The 21,833-nt window shown below is 44.1% G+C and overlaps 1 protein-coding gene across 1 annotated transcript; it reads right to left on the bottom strand.

The window, feature by feature from the left end:
• Positions 1–4,312: 4,312 nt before the first annotated feature.
• LOC103975065 (putative disease resistance protein RGA3) lies at positions 4,313–8,345 on the bottom strand. The gene is made up of 2 exons (XM_009389977.3): positions 5,130–8,345; positions 4,313–5,037 (listed from the first exon to the last, which is right to left on the bottom strand). The coding sequence occupies exon 1, from the start codon at positions 8,290–8,292 to the stop codon at positions 5,131–5,133; it is 3,162 nt and encodes a 1,053-aa protein (XP_009388252.2). The 5' UTR covers positions 8,293–8,345; the 3' UTR covers positions 4,313–5,037; position 5,130.
• Between the last annotated feature and the right edge of the window lie 13,488 nt (positions 8,346–21,833).

Below are 21,833 nucleotides of genomic sequence, written 5' to 3'. Positions count from 1 at the left end.
TTTAAGTCACAATAATTATTATCTGCTTTCTAAATATACTTACAACTCAAAAAAATAACCAAACCATCCGAAGCCAATACCACTATTACATTTATGATTCTAAGAAATATTACAATTTAATTTGATCCAATCGAAAGCTAATTTTTCTCATTTAACCAAGCAAAATTAATGACTAATGTTTCTTATGGATTTGATTGACTTCTGATAAATATGTAAAATCATTTAAAAAAAATAAAATATATTATATTATTAAAAATAACATCGTTAAGAACCCCCGAGAGCAATAAAATAAGAAGCCTCAAAATTAAAATCGAAGGCCATGTGGTGACCGAGAATCAAAAAGATTAAAAATCTTATTCTTGCACAGAAATCAAAAAGTCAACTAAACAGCACAACGAATCAATGCATGTTCAAGAAATTTTAAATTAATATTAAAAAAAATACTACTGGACAAACTTTGATTGTACCGACGCACGTCTTTCAATATATATATATATATATATATATATATGTATATATATATATATATATGTGTATGTATATATATATATATATATATATATGTATATATATATAATTTTGTTTAATCTCAAAAATTAAATAATGTTTGACTATTAGTTGTAACTCTAAATTACATTCATACCCTTTCAAGACTTGGAATGATTAATAAAATTAAATATATTTTAATATTTATATATTTGTTTAATTTTTATAAATTATTGTTAATTATAATTAATCATGATTAAAAGTTTATTGACTTTTCTAATTTTAGATGCAGCATTTTTTTTATCCTTATAAAACAAAAAAAAAATCTTACAGATATGTCAATAAAATTAATCTCCCCTAAATTAACCATCAGATATAATATTGTTGGAATTTTAATTGACATAATATCCATGTAAAATATATTACAAATATATGCCTTTTAAAATAATATATATGATAATCAAATAATATCCTGCATTCTTTTACCGTTGATAACTCACTTTACATCATGGAAGAAAAAAAGGGCTCTTTTCTTTTTCTTCTTTGAATGACCCAAATGTTCAGCAATCTGCAGAGATTGCAGTGATCATAGGCCTGAGCACTTCACTGTTTTCTGATATGGCCTTTCTTTCTTTCCCTCATCCCTGTTCTTGCAGCACAATATGTGATCCCATCTACAACAACAAGCGACTTCACACTGCTTTCTTTTCTTTTCTTTTGCTGATCTCTATTCATGTAGCACAGTGTGTGATCTGCCTACAGCAGCTGGCTATGAAATGCCAGCAAAATGGCAAGAAAGAGTTGTCATCATCACATGGTTGGTGCAAATGCCTTCTTTGTCACCAAGAAAAGCCCACACTTCACAAGCTATATCTATCTTTGTAGCAGACCAACACAGGCCTTTGTGTCTTGTCTTGATTCAGGGAAACCTTGCTGTGAACTCAGCCATGGCTTCTGACAAACATTTACATATACTATATAGGTGAACACTTGCTATGGATCCATGAAGAGGTCAATTCCTTTGAGAGAATCTTTTCAAAGGCTCATTGCTAAGTGACGGCTTGTCAAACATTCAAGTTCAACTTTAACCACCGGCTAAGAAATTTCATTTGAAGATGATCAGTTAATGTTCAGAAATGGTTGCTCAATTCATCATTAAGTACAATAATGTGATATCGATGCAAGCATGGCATTGATACTGCCTGATGCATTACAATCGGATTAAACCGAGATTTAATTAGACTTGATATGAACTACCTAAAACTACACGACTCTTACTTAGTCGAAATCTAGAATCTAAAAGGCTCTTTTCAATTTTTTAATTACCTTTTGGCATAAAGCATGCATAAAAATGGAAGAAGAATCACAATGCACTTTTATCCTGATTCTGATGTCATTTCTGAAATTGCAACAAAACATCAAGAGGTATGCTATATTCAGGAAATGATCTTAAGATGCTAAGCAAATTTGAAGCCACATCTGCTTATGATTAGTTTAAATTGTTTTAGATTATGTCATTATGATACGGCTTGCTACCTGCATTTATGATTTTGTAGACCTGAAAACAAAAATAAGAAGAATCAAGATCTCGACTTAATACAATCATTGTGGTGTCCATTTAGCAGGAAGGTTTAGTTAACTGATTATACTAAGAAGAGGGAAACAATCAGTAGAAACTAGACCTAATACAAGTTATTATTATGCCAACTTTAGGTACACTCTCATATATGCAAATGTGCAGAACTTGGATGCAAACAGTTCATGTATTTGGAGGAACCTACAGCTCATGTCAATAAGTTAGCAAAGATCTGTGGCAACTGTTTCATGCACAGTTCAAGGTTTTAATGTATCAAGCAAATGCCAACAAGGGCTCTCTGATAAGTTCATTGTAACAAGGTTTAGATACAAAGTTACAGTCATTCTTGTCTAAGTCTTCTAAATTCTTGCACTTGGATGAATGTATTCAACTCCATTTCCTTGTATTCTCTAGGAAAAAGTGCTGACCCAACTCATCGTTTTTATCAAAGATATGATTCTTTCTATATATCTTAGCATGCATGAAATGTGCAGTCAGATAAGACAGAGACACCTTGTACAAGAACTAACAAAAAAGATGGCCAGGACAAAACATTCTGATCTAGGCAAAGATCAGTTTGCAACTCAGATTCATAGAACACTCCAAACCACTCCAGAGCCTTCAGAGTGTAGAGACAGGCTCCTTTTGTTGAGAGTTCATTGCAAAGGATGAGTGCTTCACCTGCTTGGCTCAATTCATCATTAAGTACAATTATGTGATATCGATGCAAGCATGACATTGATACCGCCTGATGCATTACGATCGGATTAAACTGAGATTTAATTAGACCTGGTATGAATTACCTAAAACCACAAGACTCTTAGTTACTCGAAATCTAGAATCTAAAAGGCTCTTTTCAAATTTTTAATTACCTTTCGCATAAAGCATGCATAAAAATGGAAGAAAAATCACATTGCACTTTTATCTTGCTGTTCTTATTAACTGGTTCTGATGTCATTTCTGAAATTGCAACAAAATATCAAGAGGTATGCTATATTCAGGAAGTTATCTTAAGATGCCAAGAAAATTTGAAGCCAGATCTGCTTATGCATAGTTTAAATTGTTTTAGATTATGTCATTATGATACAGCTTGTTACCTGCATTTATGATTTTGTAGACCTGAGAACAAAAATAAGAAGAATCAAGATCTTGACTTAATACAATCATTGTGGTGTCCATTTAGCGGGAAGGTTTAATTATATGATTATTACTAAGAAGAGGGAATTCATAAGTAGAAACTAGACATAATACAAGTTATTATTATGCCAACTTAAGGTACACTCTCATATATGCAAATGTGCAGAACTTGGATGCAAACAGTTCATGTATTTGGAGGAACCTACAGCTCATGTCAATATGTTAGCAAAGATCTCTGGCCACTGTTTCATGCACAGTTCAAGGTTTTAATGTATCAAGCAAATGCCAACAAGAAGTTCATTGTAACAAGGTTTAGATACAAAGTTACAGTCATTCTTGTCTAAGTCTTCTAAATTCTTGCACTTGGATGAATGTATTCAACTCCATTTCCTTGTATTCTCTAGGAAAAAGTGCTGACCCAACTCATCGTTTTTATCAAAGATATGATTCTTTCTATATATCTTAGCATGCATGAAATGTGCAGTCATATAAGACAGACACCTTGTACAAGAACTAACAAAAAAGATGGCCAGGACAAAACATTCTGATCTAGGCAAAGATCAGTTTGCAACTCAGATTTATAGAACACTCCAAACCACTCCAGAGCCTTCAGAGTGTAAAGACAGGCTCCTTTGTTGAGAGTTCATTGCAAAGGATGAGTGCTTCACCTGCTTGGCTCTACTCAGCAATGGAGGTACCTAACAAAGCTTGAAGAGTCGGTGATACCATCAGGGTTGCAAATGTGGCCCGTGGGGAATCATTTTGGGGGTTCTTGTGAATGAACAGAATGATCAGAGCAACAATTGAAGAGATCTCTTGACTTAGAAGGAGAAGACTAATGTGGCATTGTCGTTATGGGAGCAATGAGGAAGAAAGGTATGTCATATCCTACTTACCTCTGTCCACTTTGTTTTGGTGCATATTTCCATTGTGTTCTTTCAGCTCCAATTAAAAAACAAAAGGGGTTTGACATCAGTGATGAAACACAGGACTCAGCACAATCATTTGAAGAAAATTGCATCTATTTGAAGCCTAATCTGCTTCATCCTTTCCGGCCATTATTGAGAATCACAAGTTTGCAATTTAGTATTATCAATTCAGATGTTGGTCACAATACCACACTCAACATAACTGTAAAATAGAGAACAGAATTAAAGACAATAGACTGAGTCACCTACAAACCTGTGTATTGGAACTTTTCTCTTTCTCTAGTCAACACCATTGTAGTTGGTAAGTATTAAGAATGCACCACACTGATGCATGTAACTCGAGACTGATTCTATATCTCATCTATCAAGATTTCCACTTTGTTTCAGATGATTGATTTCTTCTTAGGCAAAAGAGAAGCAGAATTTTTGTGCTTATGCGTGTTTTGCAGTATGCACGTTTCCTTTTGCATTGCTGAAAATAAACTTAGATATGGTAGGTGATTAATAGGTATCTGTGTTCCCTTGACATTAACATGGATCATGAAGGGAGAAATCATTTCAGTTTCGTCATTCTTAGGTATATTCAGAAGAACACTTGGTGTTCTTCTGATATTTGATATTTGACAGTCTCACAGGTCTGTCAAATATTTGACTGACTCACAGGTCTGCATCTTAGTTCTACAGTAATTCCACAACACATGATCTGTATGTTCCTCAATATATATAGTTTCATCACCATATCTTGGGAATGTAGTTTCAACACCATATCATAGGAATTTAGTATGAGTCGCAACCAACCTCTCGATCTGCATTTCCGCTCAAAAGTCTCGGACTTTCCACGGTCAGCTCCATTTGCAATGATCATTTTAGACATGACTGCCAATTACATCGTGAATGATGTCGATCTCTCTGCCATAAGCAGCAAAAGATGATTGAGAGTTGCCACTCCAAAACCAGACGGCGTTAGATGGTGGAGACGTGAGCGTGAAAGGCTAAGTTACCTCAAAGCTCATTGATGTCTTCTCCTTCTTCTTCTTCTTCAGCAGCAGCAGCAGCATCATCGACTAGGTTTGTCTCGAAGGTGCCGGAATGCTTGATGTAGTTTATATAATTGCCTCGGTCATCTTTGATGGAAAAATTTGGAAAGTGTTTGATCATGGGCCAGTCTGCGCCATTTTGGAGGCATCTGCGGAGGAGTTGGGTGGTTCCCCATACGTCCAGTCTCTGTAGCATAGTGAAATCCGCCAACCACTCTGGTAAATGATTGTTTGGAAGCAAAAACTCGCCCAACTCCAATACCTCCAGTGCAGGGAGATCAGTAACAATCTCCAGATCTGAGTCACCACGTATACTCAGTTCTTTTACAGAAGGGAAACCTCTGATGGACTTGAGAGCACACACATCCCTCAGATTCAATGTGGTTAAGCAGGTTGCCTGTCGGATCAGGCCTTCCGGTAGGGACTTCAACGTGGGGCAATTTACGAGGTCCAATTTGTCGAGGCGACGCATAGCAAAGCCTTCCGCTACCCAATCCCACACTTCCATGTTAGTCATTTTCCTGAGTTCCAGCTGCCTTAGTTTCGGAAACAACGAAGGAGGAGGAGGAGAAGAAGAAGGGAGCTTTGAATTCCGTTCACGATCATTTCCAGTAGCAGCAGCAGCTTCACACCCAAAAAATTCCGGTCCGATGGTTGTCACTGCACGTGCACCTCGTATGACAAGAAACTCCAAACTGGGGAGCTTTCCTAGCGGTGGAAGCAGTGGCCAGTCATAGCAGTCAATTAGTTCCAAGTGTCTTATGTTTGGAAGAAGCGAACTGATGCTTGCAGACGCCATCCAGCTTGGGTACCGGCGGCCGAACAAATTCTCTAAACTGAGCATAACAACAGATGATGGTGGATGAAGTGCCACATCCAACACCTTCTCGATTCTTTCAATCTCTTCCTCCGTGTGACCATGGTATGTGAATGAGCACCCTAAATATAGATTCTTCAGTTTTTGTTTACCCTTTAAGACGCTCGTATCTCTTCCCGGTTCAGCTTCCAGCCACGCCCTCTCCAACCTGTGAATGGAGAGGTATCTGAGCTCCTGGAGGCCGCATAATGCTTCCAATGGGCACATACCAATGCCCGTGTTCACGACGAATCCTTGGAGTTCATTGAGGTGCTTCAACCTTTTTATTCCATATGGAAAGCTCTCCAGCCGTGTACCTTTACAATCGAGTGCCCTTAGATTGACTAGTCTTACTATACCTTGGGGGATCTGTGTCAACCGTCTACATCGAAAAAGGATCAAAAACTGCAAATTCGTCAGATTGCATATGCTTTCTGGAAGCTCCGTTATATGGCTCTGAGACACCGTCAAGTATCTCAAGTGTATCAAATTTCCCATGTAGTGTGGTAGGCTCTGGATATTTCTGCCCATGAGATGGAGGACTCTAAGTCGCACAAAGTTCTTCAAGTAATCATCTATATCCTTCGCATAGCCATGTACTAACAATGTCCTCACCGACTCATGTTGCTTGATCAAACTGACGATATGCTGGATGTCCGTGGTTTCAGTGGACACAATCGACAACCGACGCAGCTTCATCGGGGCGGCAGCACTTCTCCACTCATTTTGCACGTCACTAATGAACAAGCTCTCATCTTTCGATAGGAAATGGCCGAGCGATCGCAGCAGGTCATGCATCCTGGAATACTCACCGTAGTCCAGATCGTAGGGTTGCAATTGTAGAAGGCTCCTATGAAGCAGCTCTATGTAATATTGCTCCCCTGTTTCCTCCAAGCTGACATCTCCTCGTGCTTCGACAAACCCCTCGGCTATCCAGAATCTGACGATTTCAGGACTCTCAAAATCAAAATCTTCTCGGAACAAGGCGCAGTAGAGAAAGCATTGCTTGAGATGGGACGGCAGGTCTTGGTAGCTCAGATACAGTGCTCCATGCACACCTTCGGGAAGCCCGGTCCGTGACCATGCGGCGCTGCGGAGAACTTCCTCCCACGCACTTCTGTTGAGTCCTCTGTCGCGGAGGACCCCTCCGATGGTCTTGATGGCCAGGGGAAGCCCTCCGCATTTCTCAACAATCTTCATGCCTGTGTCCTTGAGATCTTGGGCATCCCTTTCCTCCTCTGCATTCATCGTCGCCTTCTTGCACAGGAGCTGCCAGCCATCCTCCGGAGGCAGCAGCTTCATCTCGTGGACGTGGGCCGCCTTCATCTGCCTCGCGATCCCTGCGTTTCTGGTGGTCACCAGCACCCTGCTGCCTGCTGCTCCTCCCTGCAAAGGATTGCGGAGCAAGTCGTCCCAGATCTGAGCATCCCAGACATCATCCAACACCAGCAAGAACTTGTTCCCTCTCAGGAGACCCTCCACCAAGGGCTCCAGCAGACTCCTGCTCTGTTCTCCACCATGGCTTCCACCAGCACCTTTAACGATATTTCTGAGAAGATCCGTCTCGCTGAATTCTTGGGACACGCACACCCAGATGGTGGTGCGGAAGCTGGCTTTGATTTTACCATCATTGAACACCTTCTGAGCGAAGGTGGTCTTTCCGATGCCGCCGATCCCCACAATTGCCAGCACCACCACGTTCTTACTCGGATCTGGCTTTGTCAGCTGCTCCACCAGTGCCTCGGCGTCCTCCTCCAGCCGCTCGCCAACCATGTCAGACTCCATCACGGGGGAAGTTATGCGACTAACTCGAGGAACCACCCTTGGTTCGGCCGCAGACACATGGAGTTGCAACTTGGACCTTCGGGCCGAGATCTCTTCCAGCCGATCGTTGAGATCCTTGATTTTGACGCCCACCGCATGTCTGAACTTGACCTCGCGAAAGCAAGCAAAGAAGGGAAATCCGCACGAGGTGGACGGCTTCGGATCGGACTCACGAGGAGTCCACTTCTCGGCCTCCATCCGGCACTCGTCGAGGAGGTCGTCGGCGTCGTACATGACATCCTTGAGCTCCATCAGCCAGTCGTTGACGTCCTCGTCCTCGATCCGCCGCTTCTCGGCGACGCGAAGGACAGAGTGGATGTTGCGGAGAGATCGTTGGAGGTTTTGGATCTCCCCGGGGACGCCCAACAGCAAGTCCACCTCCTCTTTAGCCATGTCCTTCAACGTACCGACCAGCCCGGAGATGAAGGCATCAAGAACAACCGCCATCTTTGATCACAGAGTGGGAGTGGGAGTGGGAGTAGTGTACCTCTCTCTTCTAAGTCTTTGTGTCAGCCAAGACAAAGGTGCAAGTTATAGCTGCATAAACTATATATATATATATACAAAAGAAAACTTAAAAAACTTAATTACTAAAATTGATATATCAACTAATCAATTAGCCACATGATTTTCTTGCATGTAAGATTTTATAATCATTCATAATAAACAATTGATGGAAAATATCCCTAACAACATTTAAAATTCATCACAGAGGGAGAAAAAAATTATTTATTTATAATATTTACTATCCTCATAAGTCTAGTATAATCCTTTAAAGATAATTTTTACCTCACAATAATTATTATCTGCTTTCTAAATATACCTACAACTCAAAAAAATAACGAAAGCATCTGAAGCCAATATTCTAAGAAATATTACAATTTAATTTGATCCAATCGAAAGCTAATTTTTCTCATTTAACCAAGCAAAATTAATGACTAATGTTTCTTATGGATTTGATTGACTTCTGATAAATATGTAAAATCATTTAAAAAAAATAAAATATATTATATTATTAAAAATAACATCGTTAAGAACCCCCGAGAGCAATAAAATAAGAAGCCTCAAAATTAAAATCGAAGGCCATGTGGTGACCGAGAATCAAAAAGATTAAAAATCTTATTCTTGCACCGAAATCAAAAAGTCAACTAAACAGGACAACGAATCAATGAATGTTCAAGAAATTTTAAATTAATATTAAAAAAAATACTACTGTACTCACAAATCTCCAAACCGATCAACGGTGACCAGCAACTGTAGCACTGCCAAAACATGCATAAAGTAGGAGCGTCTCTTTTACATTCAAACCCAACTTTGATTGTACCGACGCACGTCTTTCAATGTATTACTACAAAATAATAGTAGTAATAATAATAATAATAATAAAGTTAGTGTGTGTCATCTTCCGTTGCACAATAATCGAACAATAAGATTTTATACCAATTAAAGACTATGACATTAAGATAAAACAAGTTGGTTCTGATGCTAATAACAAAAGCAGGAGAAGGACAAAGGGATGAGTGAATGATTGAGATGTGGAGGGAGTAAAAGATTTTCTCACTTGCCATTGCAAAGAAGTGGTTTCACACTTGGTAGGACTAACATACACCCATATAAAAAATTTTAAGTATAAGATTTTATATATACATCAAGTTTTGTCATTGATCAAAATTTCGAACTAAGTTAAATCAAATAAAATGACAGATGATAGGGGCAAAAATGGTGATGTGACACGCCATGACAGCATCCCCCTGAGCGACACAGACAGCTACGTCAGGTAACATCAAACCTCCTCTATAAATACCCCTGAGTCCTAAGCAAAAAGGGGGATGACACACTCAACACACGGGAGGTTTCTCCTCCTCCTAAACCCCCTCCACGTCGCTAATTTGATCGTCGGAGGGGTAGGGCCGAGCTCCCGGCCCGACCTGTGTGCAGGTGCGAGACGGCGTCGCCTCTTCCCGGTGCTGCGGCGGAGCTGCCTCCCGACCCGACCTACCGACCCGACCTGCCGACCCGAGCTGCCGACCCGAACGACCGTGCTCGGCCGCCGGGAGACCCCGAGGAACGCCCCAGGGAGATCCCCGTCGTCCGGACCCGAACCGAGCCGCGACGGCCCTGAGGCCACGGCTAAAAAAGTTACTTACCGTAATAGAATGGCACTAGAGAAAGGGCCCGGAATAACGGTACGTTAGTCTTCTCCTTAGTTGCTCCACTGCAACCGACCTGCATTAGCAACAGTGACCTCTGGGGTTGGTCTCGGCTCCTCGACCCCCCGGCCCCACGCGCGTCGGCCCCACGCGCGCGACCAGCCCGAGCGCCTCGTCCCCTCGGTCCCACGCGCGTGGCTCGGCCCCGCGCGCCTCGGCTCCCCGGTCCCACGCACGCGGCCAATCCGCGTGCGACAAGCACTACGCTGCATCGGCCCCATGCGCAGCCAACACGCTGCCTCGGCCCCTCGGCCTCATGCACAACCAACACGCTGCACGCTGCCTCGGCTCCTCGGCCCCATGCGCAGCAAGCAACTCGTTGCCTCGGCTCCATACCCCCCGAGACACGCTTGCGCGGACAGCCTGCCTGCGTCGAGCTCCTCGGCCATATTCACTGCCGAGTCTATCTAAGGGAGGCTTACCCTGTTAGGATCGAGAGCACTAAGAGGGGGGGGGGTGAATTAGTGCAGCGGAAATCTTACAGCGATTAAGAACCAAAAGCTGCGTTCGTTAAGAAACTATTATGATGCAAAAGCAAATTCTCAGTTTGTATCTAAGTGCAGTTTGCGTCTAAGCGCAGATTGCGTCTAAACTCAGATTTACGTCTAAACGCAGTTTTACGTCTAAACGCAGATTTACGTCTAAACGCAGATTTACGTCTAAACGCAGATTTACGTCTAAACTCAGATTTACGTCTAAACGCAGATTTACGTCTAAACGCAGATTTACGTCTAAACGCAGATTTACGTCTAAACGCAGATTCGGAAGAACAGCACTTAGAACTTGTTCGTGAAAGCGCAGAGAGCAGTAGCAATGGAGGAGGTTTGCAGTAATGATAAAGTGCTCGAAAATAAACGCAAACCAGAGATTTAGAGTGGTTCGGTCAGCCTTGACCTACTCCACTTTTGGCTCCCTCCACCGACGAGGTTGCCGACGTCAACTAGGTGCCTTCCTTCAATGGGCGAAGGCTAACTGCCCTTTTACAGTTTCTCTCCTTTTGACAGGCTTAGGAGACAACCTTTACAGACCTTTCTCTCCTCACTTTACAACTGAAAACTTGAAGAACAGAAGGAGGAGACTTAAAGGATTTACAACACTTTTGAGCTCTTAGAATCACAGAAAAGATCAAGATTTCGGTGTAGGTCTGTATCTTTTCAGTGCTGAATGGGTGGGGTATTTATAGGCCCTAACCCAATTCAAAATTCGAGCTCAAAACGATCAAATCGATCAAATCCCAAAATTCTGGGATCAGGCGGTTGCACCTCTCGACTGGAGAGGTGGCACCGCCTGGCAGAGCTCGAAGACTGAGCTCTGCCGATTGCTTCTCTCTGCCAGAGCTCGAAGACTGAGCTCGATGGTTGCATCACCTGGCAGAGCTCGAAGACTGAGCTTGGTGGTTGCATCACCTGGCAGAGCTCGAAATCTGAGCTCGGTGGTTGCATCACCTGGCAGAGCTCGAAACTGAGCTCAGGCTGATCCACCTCTCTGCTAGAGCTCGAAGACTGAGCTTGGTGAATGCATCACCTGGCAGAGCTCGAGACTGAGCTCAGGCTGATGCACCACTCTGCCAGAGCTCGAAGACTGAGCTCTGTGGTTGCATCGCCTGGCAGAGCTCGGAACTTGAGCTCTGGCGGTGCAACCTCTTGGCTGGGGCGGTTGCACCTCCCAGCCTCGCAACCCTGGCGGTTGCACCTCCTGGCTGGGGCGGTTGCACCTCCCAACCCCACAGCCCAGGCGGTTGCACCTCCTGGCTGGGGCGGTTGCACCTCCCAACCCCACAGCCCAGGCGGTTGCACCTCCTGGCTGGGGCGGTTGCACCTCCTGGTGCAATCAGGGTCCGAATGGTTCACTCCATTCGGCCCACTTTGAATCTTTTCAGGGGCCCAATTGCCCCAAGATTAAGCTAATGGGATCACCTCCCATTTTCATGCTTAATCATCATGCTAACTACGATTAACTCTAAGACAACTTCTGCAGCTTTGCTCCGATGCGTCAATCGCTTCTTCCGGCGAGTTTCCGGCCAACTTCCGTCGATCAACCGATAACCCTCGGTGATCCTTCTGCGGACATCCGGCATACTCCTGGACTTTGCGACGATCCACTTGGCGAGTTCCGACGAGCTTCGCTTGGCAAGCTTCTGGACTTCTCGGATCTGTTCTCTCTGAACCTCCGACGACCGTCCGAACTTCCGTCGAACTCTCGAACTCCCAACGTGATCATGATCTTGACTCCGGCGCAACTCCTGCTGCTTGTCTTACTCTCATCGTAGTTAATCCTGCACAACAAAACAAAACTTCAATCGAGACAATTAATCCTAAGCAATTAACCAAGTTGTCCGACATGTCATTGGTCCCTCGACGCTTCGTCCGATTCTTCGGCGCATCGTCCTCTCGTGCAGCCTATTGCCCAATCGGCCAGTTGACTCCGCAACTCCGATATCCTTGGCACAATACCCGCTCTTCTTGGCCCGATGCCCGAGTTCACGGCCCGAAGCCTTCTGTCGATACGTCGACCGATCCACCGGCCCGACGTCCAATCTTCTGACATGTTCCTTCGGCACAACATGATTAACCTGCTTTAATTGTCTCATCCTGATCGAAGCATCCTGCGTCACTCAAAACGCAGATTAAATCATAAACATATATCAAGTAGTTTCATCATCAAAATACGAGATTCAACAATCTCCCCCTTTTTGATGATGACAACCACTTGATGACGGAGTTAAACTTAACTCCCGGAGTTTAAACAAACTCCCCCTATCAATATGCCATATTGATAGAACCTTGAATTCAAACTGAATTCAAGTCATTGCAATATTCATCATGAATACTTGCAACACGTCAACATGAACTTATGCATAAACTTATGCATCACATGTCATGTCATCAACATACTTCTCCCCCTTTGTCATCAACAAAAAGGAGAAGTACTACAATCAAGTGTGTGTGATATTGGTTCAACTCATTGCATGAAAATCATAATATCAAGTTTTATCATCATGCAAGTTTGCTAATATCAAATACCAACATGAAAAATTGCGATGTAGGCTTTTGATATCATAATGCAAACATTTCAAGTGTTTATCAATTATAGCATTTCATCACATGGTAGGATATCAACGCGTAAAATTACGATACAAGTTCTTGATATCTTAACGCATGATGAAAACATGGCATAATACAAGTTTGGCAATCATAGCATCAATTCATATATCTCTTAATGATGCAAGCATTGCAAATATGGCAATCATATCAATTCATATATCTCTTGATGATGCAAGCCTAGCATCAGTGTTCATGGCATCAATTCATATATTTCTCCCCCTTTGTCATCAACAAAACGGAGAACGATATAAGCAAATTTTAAGCATAAGTGCTTGTTGTTATGTATGTGAAATAAATCCTTGCAAGTAAAAACACTTTCATCCATATTCATCAAATCCATTTCTCAAAAAAATATTTTTCACATGATGTGTGTATGAGAGATGTATTTGCTAGTCAATTACATATGTCAAAAATCAATGATATGAACTAAACTTGATATGGCATATGCTTGTTAAGTTTGGAAGAGAGTGAACTTGATATGTTAGACTCAAGAGAATCCGAAAATGAAATTTGAGTCTTTCTTCCATTCGAACAAGGTTTTGCTATAGATATTCAATTACAATCATGAAGGTAAAGCATGCTTGTTATCATGGAAGTTTTGTATTCAAGCACATAATTTTCAACATGTAATTGTGTAAAATCATTATGCCAGTCAAGTGATTCAATCATTCAATCAAGAAGGTTCGAAAAATAATTTTAACACGTTCAATCATTAAGACGTATTTTTGCCATTGTTTTTCAAATTCAATCATAAAGATAAGACATACTCATCATCATGATAGTTTGATAGCAGGTTTACCATATACAAGCTAGCAAAAAGTTTGTACATTTTAAGGCCCGCAAGCTAGCAATTTTGAGATGTTCAAGAAAGCAACTCTTGCTTCTTGATATATGCAAATTTGTCAAGTTTTGCTAGATGTGCAAGTTAGCATTTTTGCCTCTTGAGATAGGCAAGCTAGCAATCAAGTTTTTTCATCTTCTTGACTTGTACAAGCTAGCTATCTCCCCCTTTGTCATTGTCAACAAGGGAAAAACCCTTTACATCAATTTCTAAATCATGACAAAGGTAAGTAATCATTCTTATTTGTGCATCATTATAGTTTCAATGCACAAATTTATTAACATTACATTTCAAAAAATTTATGCATGATACCGAAAAATCAATCATCATCATGAGCATATCAAACATGATATTCAAGCATTCATGATACATCATTTTGGCAGCATGATCATAGATATTCAAACGATGGTATCTAGAATTCATTACATCTTATTATGCATGATCATTAACTCCTCATTTGAATTTCATGCATTATTTCATTTCATCTCATAAGGAATATCAAGAAGAGTTATTGGATGATGAGATAAATATTTTATGAATACACAGAATATCATAAGTGTTTCATGTATTCATATTATCACATGAAGCATATTATCATTTTTAAGATTCATAACATGAATAACGTTATTACTATTTCATCAAAATTAGTTTCGAGATTCACATAATATCATGAAATCATTAATCTCGATAAAATGGGAAAAACATTTTCTTTTTAAGTGATTCTTTTAACACATCATAAAAAAAAAAAAAACTCATTCATAATTCAAGTGATTTACAAGATATCATAAATGAATTTATCACTTGTATTTCACCAAGTTCGAGAACTCTAGAGTTAGAAAAATGATTGAAGCATTTAATCTGATTGAAGAATGATTCATATTTAAAGTGTAGCATTTGTCAAATCTGAAATCATCAAGTATAACTTTAATATTTTCATTGCAACATTAAGCAAGGTTTCATTGAAGATAATTTTGAATGATTCTTATAAATGCCTAAAACTTCTTTAATTTTAATTTATGATTGACTTTATAATAGCATGCTCAAATCTTTATTCTTATGTCAAAACCATACATTATATTTAATAAACAAAGACAATGAAAAATATCAAGCCTTCCAGACAAAAGCCATGTATCGTCATTGAAAAGCAATATGAAAATGATCAAAATATATATTCTTGCTTCTCAAGCACATAAGATTAATCTCACTAGGTGTAAAATCATTAGATTTCTATCTTGCATTAACATGAGACATGCAATTTTCATTATCATTTTCGAGATTACAAGCATGATCATATTTTTGCATTTTCATTGTTAAATTATTAAAAATATAATTTTCAACAAAATTAAAAAAAAAAGAAAAGTGCATCATCAAAAGCATCATGTAATTTCGAAGTAAATTAGGGGGATTTCGATTACCTCATCATTGTAGGCTGTTAAGGCGTAGTTTGCCGCCTTGCTTTTGTTGACTTTCTCTTCTTCGGAGGAGCTCGATTCATCCCAATTTTTGTTCTTCTTCTTGCGTTTAAAGCAAGTAGTTCCATTCTTTTTGCTTTTTAATTTTCGTTTCATTTTAAGTTCACCATCACTTGAGCTTATGCTCGAGTGGTCTTCAAATGTTCTATGTCCCAAATCCTTCCTGTTCTTTGGAAGGTTGGTTTGTTCATCATTGTCCTCATCACTTGAGTCATCGCTCAAGTGGCATTCATTTGTCCAGAGTTCCAAATCCTTCCTGTTCTTTGGAAGGATGTCTTCTTGCTCTTCATGAGCTTTGCAAGTCATTTCGTAGGTCATTAATGACCCGATTAGTTCTTCAAGAGGGAAATTTCGTAGATCTTTTGCCTCTTGAATGGCGGTGACTTTAGGATCCCAACTCTTAGGAAGGGATCTTAGTATCTTATTAACAAGCTCAAAATCCGAAAAGCTCTTTCCGAGTCCTTTTAGACTGTTGACGACATCCGTGAAACGGGTAAACATATCGCCAATGGTTTCACTCGGTTTCATTCGAAAAAGTTCAAAAGAATGCAGCAACAGATTGATTTTTGACTCTTTCACTCTACTTGTGCCCTCGTGGGTCACTTCAAGTGTGTGCCAAATATCAAAAGCCGTTTCACACGTAGAAATCCGATTGAACTCATTTTTGTCCAATGCGCAAAATAAGGCATTCATAGCCTTTGCGTTTAAAGAAAAATTCTTCTTCTCCAAAACCGACCATTCGTTCATCGGTTTGGAGGGAAGTTGAAAACCGTTTTCAATGATATTCCATAAATCCAGATTTAGAGAAATTAAGAAAACTCTCATTCGAGTTTTCCAATAAGTGTAGTCCAATCCGTTAAAGAACGGTGGACGAAAGACCGAACAGCCCTCTTGAAAAGTCATTTCTCTCGGGTGTAAATCCGAAATGAGAAAAACCCCGCTCTGATACCAATTGTTAGGATCGAGAGCACTAAGAGGGGGGGGGGGTGAATTAGTGCAGCGGAAATCTTACAGCGATTAAAAACCAAAAGCTGCGTTCGTTAAGAAACTATTATGATGCAAAAGCAAATTCTCAGTTTGTATCTAAGTGCAGTTTGCGTCTAAGCGCAGATTGCGTCTAAACTCAGATTTACGTCTAAACGCAGTTTTACGTCTAAACGCAGATTTACGTCTAAACGCAGATTTACGTCTAAACGCAGATTTACGTCTAAACTCAGATTTACGTCTAAACGCAGATTTACGTCTAAACGCAGATTTACGTCTAAACGCAGATTTACGTCTAAACGTAGATTCGGAAGAACAGCACTTAGAACTTGTTCGTGAAAGCGCAGAGAGCAGTAGCAATGGAGGAGGTTTGCAGTAATGATAAAGTGCTCGAAAATAAACGCAAACCAGAGATTTAGAGTGGTTCGGTCAGCCTTGACCTACTCCACTTTTGGCTCCCTCCACCGACGAGGTTGCCGACGTCAACTAGGTGCCTTCCTTCAATGGGCGAAGGCTAACTGCCCTTTTACAGTTTCTCTCCTTTTGACAGGCTTAGGAGACAACCTTTACAGACCTTTCTCTCCTCACTTTACAACTGAAAACTTGAAGAACAGAAGGAGGAGACTTAAAGGATTTACAACACTTTTGAGCTCTTAGAATCACAGAAAAGATCAAGATTTCGGTGTAGGTCTGTATCTTTTCAGTGCTGAATGGGTGGGGTATTTATAGGCCCCAACCCAATTCAAAATTCGAGCTCAAAACGATCAAATCGATCAAATCCCAGAATTCTGGGATCAGGCGGTTGCACCTCTCGACTGGAGAGGTGGCACCGCCTGGCAGAGCTCGAAGACTGAGCTCTGCCGATTGCTTCTCTCTGCCAGAGCTCGAAGACTGAGCTCGATGGTTGCATCACCTGGCAGAGCTCGAAGACTGAGCTTGGTGGTTGCATCACCTGGCAGAGCTCGAAATCTGAGCTCGGTGGTTGCATCACCTGGCAGAGCTCGAAACTGAGCTCAGGCTGATCCACCTCTCTGCCAGAGCTCGAAGACTGAGCTTGGTGAATGCATCACCTGGCAGAGCTCGAGACTGAGCTCAGGCTGATGCACCACTCTGCCAGAGCTCGAAGACTGAGCTCTGTGGTTGCATCGCCTGGCAGAGCTCGGAACTTGAGCTCTGGCGGTGCAACCTCTTGGCTGGGGCGGTTGCACCTCCCAGCCTCGCAGCCCTGGCGGTTGCACCTCCTGGCTGGGGCGGTTGCACCTCCCAACCCCACAGCCCAGGCGGTTGCACCTCCTGGCTGGGGCGGTTGCACCTCCCAACCCCACAGCCCAGGCGGTTGCACCTCCTGGCTGGGGCGGTTGCACCTCCTGGTGCAATCAGGGTCCGAATGGTTCACTCCATTCGGCCCACTTTGAATCTTTTCAGGGGCCCAATTGCCCCAAGATTAAGCTAATGGGATCACCTCCCATTTTCATGCTTAATCATCATGCTAACTACGATTAACTCTAAGACAACTTCTGCAGCTTTGCTCCGATGCGTCAATCGCTTCTTCCGGCGAGTTTCCGGCCAACTTCCGTCGATCAACCGATAACCCTCGGTGATCCTTCTGCGGACATCCGGCATACTCCTGGACTTTGCGACGATCCACTTGGCGAGTTCCGACGAGCTTCGCTTGGCAAGCTTCTGGACTTCTCGGATCTGTTCTCTCTGAACCTCCGACGACCGTCCGAACTTCCGTCGAACTCTCGAACTCCCAACGTGATCATGATCTTGACTCCGGCGCAACTCCTGCTGCTTGTCTTACTCTCATCGTAGTTAATCCTGCACAACAAAACAAAACTTCAATCGAGACAATTAATCCTAAGCAATTAACCAAGTTGTCCGACATGTCATTGGTCCCTCGACGCTTCGTCCGATTCTTCGGCGCATCGTCCTCTCGTGCAGCCTATTGCCCAATCGGCCAGTTGACTCCGCAACTCCGATATCCTTGGCACAATACCCGCTCTTCTTGGCCCGATGCCCGAGTTCACGGCCCGAAGCCTTCTGTCGATACGTCGACCGATCCACCGGCCCGACGTCCAATCTTCTGACATGTTCCTTCGGCACAACATGATTAACCTGCTTTAATTGTCTCATCCTGATCGAAGCATCCTGCGTCACTCAAAACGCAGATTAAATCATAAACATATATCAAGTAGTTTCATCATCAAAATACGAGATTCAACATACCCAACAGGGTCTCGCCCCTCGGTCGTGTTGGGAAATCATTGGGGGGCGACATCATATGCGCAGCGGAAGAACAAGAAAACAAAAATCCTCGATACCCAAAAAGATGTTCGTCGTCGTGCGAAGATTGATGCGCAAAAATCCGCAAAACACAAAAACTGCGTATAGAGTAGATTGTGTTACCTAGGGAGATCGTATATCCCTGTTTCCTTACAGATCCTTAGGAGAGGGTGAAGGAGGTCAAGCGTCCTCCTCTCTAGCGGTGATCCATACAGCAGGGTTGCGATGACGCTCTTCAAAACTCCAGGCCTACTCTGAGGTGGAGAGGGAGAGGAGAATAGGAAAGGCAAGCAAAGACTCTAGCCTATGAGGCTGTGAATCCCTCATATTTATAAAGATCCCGTGTCAAACCCTAATGGGTCCTTCCCTAGTGGGTATTGGATCTGCATCCAATAAGACAAGGGCTCCGTCGGATATCTCATATCCGAACCTCTACTCATCGCAATGCCTACCATATGTGTGTGACCCTCTAGGCCCAATATCGAGCTGGCCGTGAGTCATACCTGTCAGAACTCCTTCTAACTCAGTGAATTATTATCTCTGTAATAATTCACTCGACTCATCGACTACGGACGTACTAGGCCACTACGCCGTAGTCCCCAGACGATACAGGGGAATCCAATCCATTGGACCTGTCTGTCCTCAATTACCATGTACCTATAATCCCTCATCCATCTAATATCCCAGAGACCGTATATCGAGCATGGTGTTGTCAGACCCATACGGTTTCTACTCGAGTCTCGCTCTAATCGGATTCTCCCGGAGAACTCTTTCTCTCTCAACCCGAATGACCCTGGCCAGGGATTTGTCTGAGCAAGAACACATAGGATATTCCTCTCATGACGCCGAGAGTGGATGATCCTCTATTGACACTCAATAGCCCTCGTATGGTCGACTACCACTCTCAATGACCAGCTGTACTAGATCTAGGGACAGCCAAACCTATAAGTCTGGTATCAAAGAGTGGAGCACTCATACAGGACATCCTTGGTGTCTCAAGTCTAAGGACCAGATACACCACTAGGACTACGAAATCGCTGTCTGACAATAAGGCATCATCAACCATCCAGCATTCCGTAAGCGGATCAATCAGTGAACTCATTCTCCAATGAGCACCTGTACTGTGTCCCTAGTGTCCCTACACGAGCAGCTATGAGACCAGTTGCATCCATCATATGGACGGGTATACAGCACACCAGTCTATCCGGTTATCACGATGTCCCTCTCGAGTAACCTATGACCGGGATTATTTAGGATATGTGTTTAAAGGTGAATCGATCTCATTATCGTGATTTCATCACGATCTGATTCCCATTGCACAAATCCAAGGACATCACAATATATGTATGCATTTATGCAATAGTTATAAAGTGATATACGCCAAAATATAATAAGCAAAAAGATTCTGTATCAAGTCACACGTGCCATCACTCACGTGATTGGCTTGCTGGGCACCTATGACTAGCAGGTCGCAGCCTGCCTGCACCGAGCTCGCCTTAACGTGGCCTGCCCGCCTGAGCGGTGTCCCTCGGTCGCAGCCTGCCTGCACCGAGCACCTCGGCCACACACTGCCGAGATCTACCTCGGCACAGCCTGTCCGCCTGTGTCGTGATCCTCGGTCGCATGGTGCCCGAGACCACGTCCGCGCGTCCTGCCCGCCTACGTCGTGCTACTCGGCCGCATGACCCTCGCGACCACGCCTGCGCGGTCTGCACGCCTGCGTCGTGATCCTCAATCGCGTAATGCCCGAGACCACACCTGCGCCACCAGCCCGCCTGCGTCGTGCTCCTTGGCTCCATGTTCCCGAGACACACCAGCGCCGCCAGCCCGCTTGCGTCGTGCCCCTCGGCTCCATACCCCCCGAGACACGCTTGCGCGGACAGCCTGCTTGCGCCGAGCTCCTCGGCCATATTCACTGGCGAGTCTATCTCAGGGCGGCTTACCCAACAGGGTCTCGCCCCTCGGTCGCAGCCTGCCTGCACCGAGCTCGCCTCAGCGTGGCCTACCCGCCTGAGCAGTGTCCCTCGGTCGCAGCTTGCTTGCACCAAGCACCTCGGCTGCAGCCTGCCTGCGCCGAGCCCACCTCAGCGCGGCCTGCTCGCCTGAGCGGTGTCCCTCGATCGCAGCCTGCCTGCACCGAGCACCTCAGCCAATCACTGCCGAGATCTACCTCGGCTCGGCCTGTCCGCCTCTGACGTGTTCCTCGACCGCATGGTGCCCTAGACCACTTCCTCGCGTCCTGCCTGCCTGCGTCGTGCTACTCGGCCACATGGCCCTTGCGACCACGCCTGCGTGGTCTGCTCGCTTGCGTCGTGCTCCTCAGCAGCATGATGACCGAGACCACACCTGCGCGGCCTACCCGCCTGCGTCGTGCTCCTCGCTTCCATCATCCCCGAGACAAACCTGTGCGACTAGTCCACCTGCGTCGTGCTCCTTGGCTCCATGTTCCCGAGACAGACCAGCGCCGCCAGTGCGCCTGCGTCGTGCTACTCGGCCACATGGCCCTCGCGACCACGCCTGCGCGGCCTGCCCGCCTGCGTCGTGCTCCTCGCTTCCATCATCCCCGAGACACACCTGCGCGACTAGTCCGCCTGCATCGTGCTCCTTGGCTCCATGTTCCCGAGACAGACCAGCGTCGCCAGTGCGCCTGCGTCGTGCCTCCCGGCTCCACAAACCCCGAGACACGCCTGCGGGCAGCCCGCCTACGCCGAACTCCTCAGCCATATCCACTACCTTGCCCACCTGGGTTACGTCCCTCGGCTGCAGCCTGCCTGCGCCGAGTGCCTCGGCTCCATGCTTGCCGAGGCCACCACCTCGGTCACGTAATGCCCGAGGCCGCCACCTCGGTCGCATAATGCCCGAGGCCTCCTCGGTCGCTTAATGCTCGAGGACACCCCCTTTTGGCTCCATACCACCCGAGACCACACCTGCGCGGCCAGTCTGCCTGCGTCGTGCTCCTCGGCCCTCGGCTTTACGCCACCCGGGACACACCTGCGCGGCCAGTCCGCCTGCGTCGTGCTCATCGGCCCTCGGCTTTACGCCACCCGAGACCACACCTGTGCGGTCAGTCCGCTTGCGTCGTGCTCCTCGG

The sequence above is a fragment of the Musa acuminata genome, chromosome BXJ3-3 (assembly GCF_036884655.1).
Source record: "Musa acuminata AAA Group cultivar baxijiao chromosome BXJ3-3, Cavendish_Baxijiao_AAA, whole genome shotgun sequence".
Classification (NCBI taxonomy): Eukaryota; Viridiplantae; Streptophyta; class Magnoliopsida; order Zingiberales; family Musaceae; genus Musa; species Musa acuminata.
The sequence above is the reverse complement of the archived record's forward strand: the minus strand, read 5'-3'. Positions and strand labels throughout refer to the sequence as shown.